The 12,798-nt window shown below is 24.3% G+C and overlaps 4 protein-coding genes across 4 annotated transcripts in view; 2 read left to right on the top strand and 2 right to left on the bottom strand.

The window, feature by feature from the left end:
* The first annotated feature begins 1,273 nt into the window (after positions 1-1,273).
* LOC100864837 (transmembrane protein 126) lies at positions 1,274-2,815 on the top strand. The gene is made up of 5 exons (XM_012486689.3): positions 1,274-1,636; positions 1,755-1,926; positions 2,017-2,145; positions 2,220-2,438; positions 2,554-2,815. Exons 1-5 carry the CDS (start codon positions 1,542-1,544, stop codon positions 2,581-2,583), a joined length of 645 nt encoding a protein of 214 aa, XP_012342143.1. The 5' UTR covers positions 1,274-1,541; the 3' UTR covers positions 2,584-2,815.
* An 837-nt stretch (positions 2,816-3,652) lies between these two features.
* LOC100864239 (AMMECR1-like protein) lies at positions 3,653-7,092 on the bottom strand. Its single transcript, XM_031916567.2, has 4 exons — positions 5,610-7,092; positions 4,997-5,107; positions 4,727-4,932; positions 3,653-4,528 (listed from the first exon to the last, which is right to left on the bottom strand). Exons 1-4 carry the CDS (start codon positions 5,819-5,821, stop codon positions 4,362-4,364), a joined length of 696 nt encoding a protein of 231 aa, XP_031772427.2. The 5' UTR covers positions 5,822-7,092; the 3' UTR covers positions 3,653-4,361.
* Positions 7,093-7,222: 130 nt separating this feature from the next.
* LOC147657049 (nuclear protein AMMECR1-like) lies at positions 7,223-10,751 on the bottom strand. The gene is made up of 4 exons (XM_086911638.1): positions 10,408-10,751; positions 9,745-9,855; positions 9,463-9,668; positions 7,223-9,311 (listed from the first exon to the last, which is right to left on the bottom strand). The coding sequence occupies exons 1-4, from the start codon at positions 10,614-10,616 to the stop codon at positions 9,145-9,147; spliced, it is 693 nt and encodes a 230-aa protein (XP_086767764.1). The 5' UTR covers positions 10,617-10,751; the 3' UTR covers positions 7,223-9,144.
* Positions 10,752-11,364: 613 nt separating this feature from the next.
* Positions 11,365-12,798, top strand: part of RhoGEF3 (Rho guanine nucleotide exchange factor 3) — a 137,262-nt gene continuing 135,828 nt past the window's right edge. The window contains exon 1 of the mRNA XM_086911639.1: positions 11,365-11,804. The gene's annotated coding sequence lies outside the window, so the exon portion shown is untranslated. The remainder of the gene's footprint in view (positions 11,805-12,798) is intronic.

Below are 12,798 nucleotides of genomic sequence, written 5' to 3'. Positions count from 1 at the left end.
TGTTTCAGGAAATCAAATTTGAAAAATCGAGAGCAAAACTGAGACGAATGGAGAATACCATATCGTTTCTGGTTTTTCCCATCGATTTATCAAATTCCGTGGTCGCGATCGTGAATTAATTCGAAACGAACGTTGCGCTCGAGATTCTGCGCGTGTACGGACAATTATCGTTGCGATCATTGGTCGTCCACGTGTGATTAGTTTTCGTGATTTGGTCATTTTTTTTTCTTTCTTTTTTTTTTTTTTTTTTGTTTCATTTGCGATTAGTGAATCTCGAGCCTAGATTTAAGTTTCAGCGAGCATTGCGCTCGAAGAAAGAAGACCGAAGAGGCTCGACAAACTGTCACGAAGAGGGCCGCAGCGAATGGCTTCTCATTTTTTGGATTTTGTTTAAGTCCAAAGAATGGGAAGTCATTGTTATTATTTTGTCACTGTGTTCGTTTTAGTATCACGTAGTAAATGTTGTGTATTGTCCGGCCGATGCATGCGGGCCCATCATCCAGATCCAGTTATCATGGGCAAATCGCGGTTTTTTAAATTAGTGTTGCGAAAAAATACTTACGGGTTGAATTAATCTTATATTAAAACGATAATCGCATTTGCATTAGTATTGCGTAAAATTATAAAATATCGCGATTTTTTAAATATTTTAATTTTGAATTAAATAATTTCTTATATATTTCTTTATCTTTATTTATATTTAAAATCATTAGTTTTTAACTTATAATTTTATAATGTCGGAATATTTGTTACTTTTCATTCATACAATAGTAGTAAGTTCTTATTTGATTCATTTTAAAATTAGTGTTCCGTTATTGTTTAATCGCGGTTGTTTGAATTAGTGTTGCGTTAATAAAATGCCCAGAGTTTTTCCACTGATATTGTGGAAATTGTTTATTTTTTTGGATCACTTAATTTTCTAGAAAAATCAAAAAACTGAGCAGGTAATTCTTCATTGTATTTTGTTATTCCTTTTGACTATTTTTTCTTTGTTCTCTTCTTTTCTTCATCATTTTATTAAAAAAGCATATCCTATAAAAAAATATACATTTGTTTATTAAAAAAATATCTTCCATTTGTTGATTGATATTGTTTAACAAAATTATTATGTTAATAAAAAGTTTGAATGTAAAAATTGATATGATATATAATATGTAGTTTTGTTTCCTTCTATTAATAGTAAAAATCATACTTGAAATTAAATAATTTTTTAATTTAGAAAAACTTTGATGGAGTTTCAATCAAAATTTTTGAGAAATCACATGATTTTTTCTTTATTTATAGATAAATCTCATGATTATCTCCATCTGTGATATAATTCTTAAATTTAATGCAATAAATTATTGAGAGTATATTAGAAACTTACACAATCGGTATTTCAGATTTTGAAATAGAAACATTACAAAATTTCATAAGATAAATCTATTGTCTATCTCATTTTGTTTACTGTTACATAATAAAAATATATTGCATATTAAATCAAACAATAAATGTGAAGATATTAAAATAAAAAAAAAAATAAATAATTTAAAAACTTAAAAATGACATCATTAATTATGTTAGGTTATGAAAGTGAGAATAACCTTGTTAAAAAACGAATGGACTTAATTAAGAATTGGGAACCACAGAATGAGGTGTATGTATTATAATTTTAATTCTTAATTTATTATTAAATATATCATATTAAAGAATATAAATTTTTTAATTTCTCATTGTTTATAAATATATTATTGTAATGTTATTATTTTTTTAAGCTGGTCTTTAAGACATGGAAATAAAATAATAGCAGGAATTGCTTTTATTAATGGAATGATAATTAACTCAATATTTAGACATAAATTGAAGTTACATCATAATGGTGCAAAAATGACAACATTATTTCTAACATTAGCACCATCATCTACTTCATATTTATGTCATCAATTTGTATGTTAAATCTTATTAATAAATAAAAAATATTTTCTAAAAATCTTTTACAATAAAAAATATAATAATTATAGTAATTCTTATTTTCAGTTTATTTTAAATAAAATATTGATACGTGAACCTCATTGTTTAATATGTGAAGAATTAAAAGCAATTTCATTTCTACAAGCTAATAGCTTATTATATTCTTTAATTATATCACCAGCAATAAATATTGGGGTAAAATATTTTTCATGTCATTATCATGTATTCTATGTTAATTTAATTTTCTAATTTTAAAAATTTTTGTGTAGATTGCTGGAAATATAGGGTACAGAGTTCCATATATAAGAGAAGGAAAGGAACTTTTCAAACTTTGGTGGAGCATTGTTAAACCTCATTCTAAGATCATATCATTTTTATTTATTAGCAATACAATTGTAGGTGGTATAGTTACCTACTTACAAATTTTATCAATGCAAAATCTAACAAATATTATAATAAAACTTCATGAATATATTGATAATAAAAAGGTATGTTTAGACAATTTATTATTTAATATACTATCGTTATATGCATATCTTCTTAATATATATACATATATATCTAATATACTTACATATTTACATATATTTCTATGTATTATAGGTTGAAAACATGAAGTGGGAAATATCATAAATTATATACTACTTAATAAATAAATTTTTATTTAATTAAAAGTAGAAGATTGATAATAGTTCAAATTTAGAACTTTTGTATTATTCATACTATAACAGTGCATTAATAACAATAAATGAGTTAATTTATGCAACTAAATAATTTATAAAATAATTGTACAGAATATATTAAATCGACAGTTGTAAGAATAAAATGGTAAGGAAATTTCAAATAAATTTTGATAAAATTTTAATATTCATATTTATATATTAAATTAATATATTAATAAATATCACAATAAGTTGCATGTATAAATTATATATATATATTATTATAATTGTATTGTTTTTAATATGTAACTATCACATTAATAATATGAATGTTATAATGTGATAGTTAAATAATAAAAACAATGATTTTTTATTTTTTATTTATAACATATTATATTTTCAATTTTATTTTTAATAGAAAATATATATTAAAATATTATAAGTTTTTGTTAATAAATAAATTAAGATAATTTATTTTTATCAACTTTTTTATACTTTTGAGAAATAATCATATAGATAAATTGTTATATTTCATGCACATATTGTTTGGAACATTCTTTTTCTTATTATAAAAGATATATAAAGAGTAGTTTTATGAATTAAAACACACCTTTTTTTTTGTTATTTCAATAATTTAATTACAATTTATTTTTATTATTACGCGTATATAATTTTTATATTTAATTTATTATTTACATTCTTTCTTATTTACATTATTATTTACATTCAATTTTTTATAAATATATGTATAGATTATTATTTATTCTTTTTTTCTCAAAAAAATAATATAAAATATTTTATATTTCAAAATTATTATTTCGTTAATTCCAATAATTTTCTATTATTATTCAAGATACTATTAATAAACGTTAGAATATTTAATGTTTAAAAAATATTGAAGTTTATGATTATAAATAACATCTATATTTATTATATATGTTATTATTTATATAATATATTAAGTTTGTTTGTATATCACAAATTTTGAACTGCAATTATAAATGCAGACATTAATATTATTATTTAATGGCTAAGGAAAGTTTATTAAGTACTATATTTTTATTAGAGAACAGTCAAAATAAAATAAAAATACACTGTGGATAAAAGAATGAAACAAACAATAACATCTTGTATAAACTAAACAATAATATATTTATACTAGCTATAAAAAAACTGAAGAAATTTGCCAATTGAATTTAAATTCCACAAATATTATCTTATATTCAGTAGTTATTTGTAAATAGTGTTAAATTCAGAAAAGATAAGGCCACTAAATACCCAAAATCCTATTATTTTTGTTAATAAATATTTTTTTTTTATAAAATAAGTAAGTATAAAATGTAAGCATATAATAGGCACCATTGGAAATAGTAAAAGATTAAATTGAGTCTTTAATACCATGTTTGTTTTTATATTCCATAATCTATGATTTTTTATAGGAAGACATCTCCAATAATGATTATGCACTGATAAACAAACAAATTTTGTATGTGTATATAAAAATAAAAGATAACTTTGTATAGATAAGATGATAAAATTAATAGATATTGAATTATAGAATAGACATGATTGTGTCATAAAAAAGTAATTAGGTTCTATTATAATGAATGCATATTGACTGGCCATTATATTATTGCATTGATAATTAATATATTGCAAACAACAATTAAATGTATCTGTACTCAAATTATCAATGTTGTTAGAAATATAACAAATGGGGGGCCCTTTAATAGAACCCCAGGGCAGTTGCTAGCATCTTTGACCATGCCAGCGTGTCATATAATCTTGATAACTCACAGTCACTTTTTCACTCTGGTATCGAGTTAACTTGACACTACGTCTAATATCAGGAGTAACTAACCCCTTATAGCCTCCTTTATGTAGTAAAGAGTCTATTGTTTGGATTTGGTTCCATCCTAAATAAGTAAAATTCTAACTTTGCAGAATACTTGCAATTATCTTACAAGTATTTTTACACACATATTAAGTATAATTTAATTGTTAAGTAATTTATTAATTCTTTATTATAAATTACTTTATATTATGAAATAATCACATAGAAAAACTTGTTAATTCTGCAAATTCTATTTACTTAAATTGAATGTAATACAAACCTTGTTCTATTGCTACATCTGGCAAATATGTAGCAGTTCGTTTATTGCCCTTTTCATTATGAAATTCTATACGAATTCCATGAACCCCTATTATCCAATCTAAATAATCTGCTCCATCTTCAAAATGTCGAAGTATAGAAACACTTACATGTAAACGTGGAAGTTCTTCCAATGTTATTGGATTAAACCTTGAGTCCTTGAAAGCACTATAAAAAGTAATATACTTAAAATGGTTCTTATATTATTATTAATTTTAATCTAAAATAATACCTAGTAGTAGCATATTCCCGTAGTCCAGCATGTAAATGCATTGCATTAAATGTACCAATGCAACCTCTTAATCTCATATCTTTACCAATAGTCCATGTTACAAATAAAGGGCTTCAAAATCAAATATAATAATAATATATTAACATATATAAAAAATATCACATTTATATATTATTATATTTTAATAATATACATTGAAATTTAAAAAATTCTTATTTTAATACAATAAAAAAAACAATGAAAATGACAAAATTTTAATTAAAATATTTATAAAAATATTTAATATACTTTTACTTAGTCTTTTTAAGTTTTATATAAAATATCATAAAAAAATAATAAAGATAAAAAATATTTAATAATTTTTTTTCTCAATAAAATGTAATTATTTTATGTATAGAAACAAAAAATATTTGAATAATATTTATTCAATTCTATTCATAAATTAAAAATGAAATGAAATATAAAAATTTATAATGAAAAAAATAAAAAATAAAATACAAAAAATATCAATTCTATTGTATTAAAAGTTATATATTCAACTATTTAAAGTAAAAAAAAAAAAAAAATATTAAATTAAAAGTAAATAGAGAGGTTGTCAATAACAAATACTTACAAAGCTTCATTACTGAAGTTGGGTGGTTTTGGTGGATCAAGTTGGTGCAGTTGGCAGTAAAGGACATCGAAACAATAAAAGCCCATCTCAGGTTGAACTATTATAGAATTCCGCATATGAATATTATTTTGTAAACTTACAGTATTGTTACGCGGAATACTAGTGGAATCATTTAGTTTTTGCTTTTTCGTTCCACAACAACCAGCTGCCATGGTTTCTTAATTAGCTCTTCTAAGTACAAGTGCGATCAGTTCCGTATCGTGCATTTTGTCCATTCGTTGCTATTGCATATGTATACGCATTCCACTAGATGTCTCATCATTCAAAAAACAGCTGTTTCACTGCCCGCTATTTTTCTAATGAATATTTTTCTATTGAATATAATTTTATTTAATATGTTCATTGATTTATTTATTATAAATATTTTATTATTGTTAATTAAAGAAGACATTTTTTTTTATCAATTTCAATACTTTTTGAAAAAATATTAATTTAATCATTATTTTATAGTTAGCTTTAAGCATAATACATAATTTAAAACAATTTTTTAAATCTTATCTAGTTAGAAAATATCAAATATTTTAAGTTATATAATTTAATGATAACTATATATGTATCTAATAGAATAGGGCTATTAACAATAACAACAATAGCAACAATAATAATATAACCAAACTTGATAATATAAAATTTTTATTCGTACACAATTATAATAAATTACTAAGATAGATCTTCATATTCATTGCATTGTAGTTTTTCATGTTTTATGAATCTGTCTGTTATTATTTATAAATTATTTAACAAAAATTTTTTACTAGACACAATACTTTTTTCTATTTATTAAAATATATTTAAAATTATTATAGAATAAAATGTTTTTCTAATATTTATATGTTAAAAAATGAAATACTAAAATTTTTTAATTATGTTTATAAAGATTTTTGTAATCAGTGTTATTATTCTTTATTAATCAATTGATTATTTTACCATAAATTAATTTCAAATGAAAAATAATCCTAATTATTTGCACATGAAAAATTTATTGTATATATATATATATATATATAAGAGAGAGAGAAGTAATTTCCTATATAACATTGTATATTTTATATTAATTTATATCAATGCATAAACATTGATTCATATATCAACATAAATATAAAAAAATTTGTTTTATAATAACATCTTTGTATTTGTATATATCTTTTTTCCTCTTTGTCCATGAAATATTTTTATAAACAGTAATATTAAATTTATTTTCACACTAAATGCACACTTTATTTTTAATCAAGGAATTAAAATATTCTATTGTCACAAATCGAGCACATGCAATTAGTTTTCATTATTTAAATATATAAATGGCAGTTAATTAGACATCACATAATGCTGAATATATGACTAATAAAAATATATTAAAAAAGATAACTTGAATAACTAAATATTTTAATGACAATAATTACAAACTTATGATTAAAAAAAAAAAATAGTTTCTTACTATTTGTGTATATTAACAAAAATATTCTTATCGTAATAAAAATAGCAATTGATAAATTGGCAGTGTGTAAAAAAATCAAGTAAAGGTTAAATGAATGAAAAGTAAAAATATTAACAAATGTGGAAGAACATATTTTACTATACCTTAAAAATCACCATATATATGTATCATTAATTCATTTTAACGTTATAATAATATGTTATTTCAACAGAAACAAAGTAATAAGATAAATATGTTACAGAAAAAGCAATAGCAACTCTATTTGTGTTTTATGAGTCACAGAATATTAAAATCACAATGAGATCGTCACATTTTCATCTACAACTATAATACAACTATTATTAACGCATTTTAATAGTCATAATGCAGTCCATTGCTTATTTACAATAGAGGTCCCATTCTATCATCTTTATCACACTGCTATTTCCTTTAACAATATTATCTAAATTTTGTAAAATCAGCAATAATTTCCAAACAAGTATCGAAATATTTACTGTTAATTTAATTGATTATATCTAATTTTAATTACAATTATTCACAAGGAATTACATATTTATGTATTTAATGGTATAATTCTTTTCTGTAATAAAACGCTGGACTATAATATAACTACAAGTTAAATTTCAATGTAACAATGGTATAAAAAAAAAAAAACAAAAAAAACAAAAATCTAAAAATTAATTATATTTTACAAAAAATTAAAAATTATTAAATTAAAGACTTCCATTTTTGAAAATGCCAATCAATAATAATATAAATAATTAAATATATGTAATAGCAATAAAAATTATGTATCTATACCATTAATACAAAGAAATTTAAATTAGTAAGTTTAAAATTAGTATTTATATATGTATGTATTACTTATGAGTTAATCAAAAACATAATAATAAGAAAGTTTCTAAGTAACTCTCTTTGCATAATTAATTTAGAAAATGTATGTTATTTTAATTAATTGTTTGATTCATATTAATTTAACCGTTTATGCATATTTATATAACTTTTAATAAATGATAATACGAAAGTTATATAGAAAATAATTATATATCTTATATGAATTAATAGAAAATCTAATTTTTTATTCTTATGTTATTATCTAAAAATGATATTCTATATTTTTGTAATATACGAATAATAGAAACATTTTCGCGTGAATTTGTACATTAAACCTTGTGAAGCAGGCAGTGAATTGCAGGCAGCATCACTGTGCTAAAATATTATTCATGTCACTCGTATACTGTAGACATAAATGGACACTCAATAAGTATGATGGCAGAGCTAATTGCATACTATGTATATTCTATTTGTGGACTGAATCATGTTATTTAATTTATGAACGTATTAAAGCACATGAGAATATGCAATTATATTATAGTACAAGTTTTAAAATTCGAATATTCGACATATACTTTTATCAATGATTACAAATATTAAAGTTAAAAGTTAATGCACTTTTTGTATGCATATATATTTTATGATTATACCAATTATTAGATAAATAATATTATTATATTATAAAAGATAAAGAAATAAGACAGTGCCATCATACATAAAATGCTATTGTCCTCAAGGAGGACTATGTGATATCATAAGAGGAAAACCGTGTATGCAGAAACATACAAAGTATAGTAGGCACCATTTTAAACAATAAAACATTGTAAACAATAGTCGCCTCCAATGTCATTTTCGTTTACGAATTCCACGATCAGGTTCTTGTGACGAAAAACGGTGAACACGGGGAGGAGGATGAAGATGTGAATGTGGTGGAGGATAAGATGAACTAGTTTGATCCCACCAAAATGATGAATAATCCCATATAGGTAACATAACAGGAGAAATAGGAGGTATTGGAAGAGGATGTATAAATGCAGGATGATTACGTTGTGTCATTACTAATCCATGTTCCTGACTGGCCATATAAGAGTTATATTGAGTACTGTTGTATAGTAGATGGGATGTGTGAGATGTATTAGCATTATAATGAACTGCAACAGAATTTTGTGGCAATTGGGATCCTTGACTAGGACCCCAAGCCAGCTGCTAGCATCTTCGGCTGTGCCAGTGTGTCATATAATCTTGATAGCTTACAGTAACTTTCTCACTTTGATATCTTGTTAACTTGACACTACGTCTAATATCTGGAGTGACTAATCCTTTGTAACCACCTTTATGCAGCAATGAATCTATTGTTTGTATCTGGTCCCATCCTAAACATAAAATTTTGATTTTCCAAAAATTTATATATATAGAAAATGCTTATACATATAATTTGAAATTTTATATGTAAAATGTTGATTATTAATATATAGCAGACTATTGATTAAAATTATTAAAACAGAAATAAAAAAAAAAACAAACCTTGTTCTGTTGCAACATCAGGTAGATACGTTGCAGTTCGTTTATTACCCTTCTCATTATGAAATTCTATACGAATTCCATGAACACCTACTTCCCAGTCTAAATAATCAATACCATCTTCAAAGTGTCTCAGAATTGAAACACTTACATGTAAACGTGGTAGTTCATCTCGTGTGATAGGATTAAAGCGTGAATCTTTGAATGCACTTTGAAAATTTTCTAATGTGTTTAAGAAAATAAAACAATAGCATTATCTAAAATAAAAAAATAAAATAAATTTACCTGGTTGTTGCATATTCTCTAAGTCCAGCATGTAACTGCATTGCATTAAATGTACCAATACAACCTCTTAACCTCATATCTTTTCCAATAGTCCATGTTACAAATAATGGGCTATAAAATATAAATAAACAATTTACTACATATTTCTTTTATTATTTATAAACAACGATAATATTAGATATATGTCAATTGTAACATGAAAATACGTGATAATTTAATAAAATACGATCATTTATTTACAAATTCAACTTTTGACCTTTATAATAATAAGTATTTTTTGTAAAGAATCTTCTATATATATATAACAAATAATTTAAATTTTTTTAAATTCTATATATTTATAATAAATAATTATTTTTTATAAAAAATACAATATAAACAAATAAATATCGACTACAATATATGTATTCAAATATCATTGATTTTTATGCAAACAAAATCTTAATTAACATTATATCCCGTTGTTGGATGCATCATTGTAACAAAGGAACTGAAGGAATGTGAAGGTACACGAACATAACATTTAAACAGAAAAGAGAGAGCAGCTGATGACACAAGCATGTGTGATAAAGATAGCTGTAGAATAGAAAAAGATAGCAATATGAAAGAAAGAATAGAAAATGAAAAAAATTAAAAATAATGTTAATAAATAATATTACTTACAATGCTTCGTTACTAAAGTTGGGCGGTTTTGGAGGGTCGAGTTGATGTAATTGGCAATAAAGAACATCGAAGCAAAAGAAGCCCATCTCAGGCTTTACTATCACACTGTTTCTTAACTGTGTGCCATTTTGTAACACTGAACCATTACAAGGAACACTTGAAGAATTGTTCAGCTTTTGCTTTTTCGTTCCACAACAACCTGCAGCCATGTTTCCTTAGTCAATTCCTTGAACGATTGCGACTACTGCAGATACGATCGGTCCTCGACCCACACGACTTCCATTCTTCTCTCCTGCTGTCGCGGGCTCCATCGCGCGCGCGTTCCGTTAGATGTCCTCATACTCGTGGAAACAGCTGTTTCATTATCTACCATTTGTTGAGAGCGCGGCGACGAAGTCAAACTTGAAAAATGGCGGTAGTATTTACGCTTCTTTTTCCTCTTAAATTTGTGAAAATTAACAAGTTAGAAGTGAAATAAATCGAATAAACAATTACAATAAAAAAATACAACATAATTTAATTTAAAAGTAAGTGTAGCTAAAAGATTTTATTTTAATCTTTTATTGTGTATATATATTCCTTATAACGAAAAATTTAATGTTCTATTTAGCGTTATATAGAAAAATAATTGATATGTAATCATAATTTGATTTTATTAATGCATAAATATTTATTCTTTATATATATATAAATACAAATATATACTTTTTGATCAACTTTTCTTCATAATACACACAAATATATATAAATTTTGTTTTATTTCTTATAATGAAGAGCATGATATAATTGAAGTATTATTTGTTTTAATAAAATGAAAAATTTTCAATAATATTTAAATAATAATTATAAATACAATTGTGAAAAAAAAAAAAGAAATTATGCCGGGGGCACCATCTTTTCTAACCCCTTACCTGGCACCTGCTCACGATGCACCGGAGAAGCCCAAGGCGTGACAGCAGATTCAACCTGGCAACATGTGCATGCTTATAGCTGTCCGGTACATTGTCAAGTGGTTATATTTTTTTTGACAGATGACATTATATACTCATAGTTTATCATATAACGGTTGTATAATTTGTGCTAAGTGTCTAGTGAAATTACATTTTCCATTTTTTGTCTCTGAGAATGTATCTTTGTGATAAACAAAAGCAAGTCATTAAATTGGAAATTGATATTTTATTATAGTTAGTGTTAAGTGTAGTGACGCATATAAATATTATAAGAACATAAAGAACTTTAATTTCTATTTATTAAAAAAAAAAAAAAAAACAAAAAAAAAATGAAACTTCGAAGTTATCCAAGAAGATAATGTGACATTGAATTATCTTTTTATAGTTGAATTTTACATTATTATTTCCATTGAAAGTAAAGGAAAAAGAGAATAAGTTCAACTAAAGGTATAAATATTTAATATGGTTTTAATATAAAATTTTTTACGAAAAATACAATAAAAAAAGTTGCAAAGATAATTATTTGATATTGATACATACAGTGAAAAAAAAATGGGTAAGGATATTACTTCTATATTTATTCCACGTGTGTATGTGTCATTATTCGAATCTTGCTCGCAATGGTCATTTTCAATCTTATTTCGAATATGTGTACGTATACATGCACATGTACATAATACGTATACGATGTGTTTGTATTTACTATATACAGTTTGTACGTGAACATGTTATATAAAATGTGTCATAATACTTTGAACGTCCGAGTGTGACTCACATTTACGCAATCTTTACGCGGTGCTCAAGTCAGATTATTTCGAATAGATACAAAGCATCGCATGGATATTCAATGAATGGAAAATTCGAAAGTAGCAGCAATACATATTAGGAAATTTAAGAAAATCTTATTTCTTTTTGAATTTAATTAAAAACAAACGTGATCAAGACGATTTGATCGAAATCATTGTATTTATTTCAATTTATACTTAAGAGCATATCTTGATTCGTTGATTCTTTCTTTCGTGTGCTCATTCTTAATTACTTGACAGGAATGTATCGAGATTCATTCTGTAATATTTATAACTGAAGTAGGCATCGCTGACATTGCCATCACACGTTCCAATTTACGCTCCGCAAATTGTCTACGCTTCTGTGGCGTTGATGTACGCTCGAAGCGCACCTTAAGCAACGTGGAGTTAATTACAGTAATGAGACAGCTGTAATCGATTGACATTTTAGTGGTAGGTCGCTTCATATACAGCAAAAGATCTCAAAGGAAATTGGGGGATTTCGGAATTACTTAAAAAATTCTTGAAAATGTGTCGTTGCGATCAGATAGAGATCAATTTTTCTGATAATTCTTCTAGCGTGATTTAGATTCAACGATAATTAACAACGATTAACAACAACAATATATTTCACTAAAATACACAAAATGCATTTA

This window comes from Apis florea, unplaced genomic scaffold (genome assembly GCF_048593485.1).
Source record: "Apis florea isolate Af1SG1 unplaced genomic scaffold, ASM4859348v1 contig_3326_pilon, whole genome shotgun sequence".
Taxonomy (NCBI): domain Eukaryota; kingdom Metazoa; phylum Arthropoda; class Insecta; order Hymenoptera; family Apidae; genus Apis; species Apis florea.
The sequence above is the reverse complement of the archived record's forward strand: the minus strand, read 5'-3'. Positions and strand labels throughout refer to the sequence as shown.

What these genes read in the sequence shown, in the direction of transcription:
- LOC100864837 (XM_012486689.3), top strand. Translation starts at nt 1,542, where the DNA reads ATGACATCATTAATTATGTTAGGTTATGAAAGTGAGAATAACCTTGTT. An exon ending in TGGGAACCACAGAATGAGGT is followed by an intron (nt 1,637 to 1,754) that starts GTATGTATTATA and finishes TATTTTTTTAAG; the next exon opens with CTGGTCTTTAAGACATGGAA. An exon ending in AATATATTGATAATAAAAAG is followed by an intron (nt 2,439 to 2,553) that starts GTATGTTTAGAC and finishes TATGTATTATAG; the next exon opens with GTTGAAAACATGAAGTGGGA.
- LOC147657049 (XM_086911638.1), bottom strand. Translation starts at nt 10,616, where the DNA reads ATGGCTGCAGGTTGTTGTGGAACGAAAAAGCAAAAGCTGAACAATTCT. An exon ending in AGAGAATATGCAACAACCAG is followed by an intron (nt 9,669 to 9,744) that starts GTAAATTTATTT and finishes AAATTTTCAAAG; the next exon opens with TGCATTCAAAGATTCACGCT. An exon ending in TGATGTTGCAACAGAACAAG is followed by an intron (nt 9,312 to 9,462) that starts GTTTGTTTTTTT and finishes TTTTATGTTTAG; the next exon opens with GATGGGACCAGATACAAACA.
- LOC100864239 (XM_031916567.2), bottom strand. Translation starts at nt 5,821, where the DNA reads ATGGCAGCTGGTTGTTGTGGAACGAAAAAGCAAAAACTAAATGATTCC. An exon ending in AACTTCAGTAATGAAGCTTT is followed by an intron (nt 5,108 to 5,609) that starts GTAAGTATTTGT and finishes TTGATTTTGAAG; the next exon opens with CCCTTTATTTGTAACATGGA. An exon ending in AGATGTAGCAATAGAACAAG is followed by an intron (nt 4,529 to 4,726) that starts GTTTGTATTACA and finishes TTACTTATTTAG; the next exon opens with GATGGAACCAAATCCAAACA.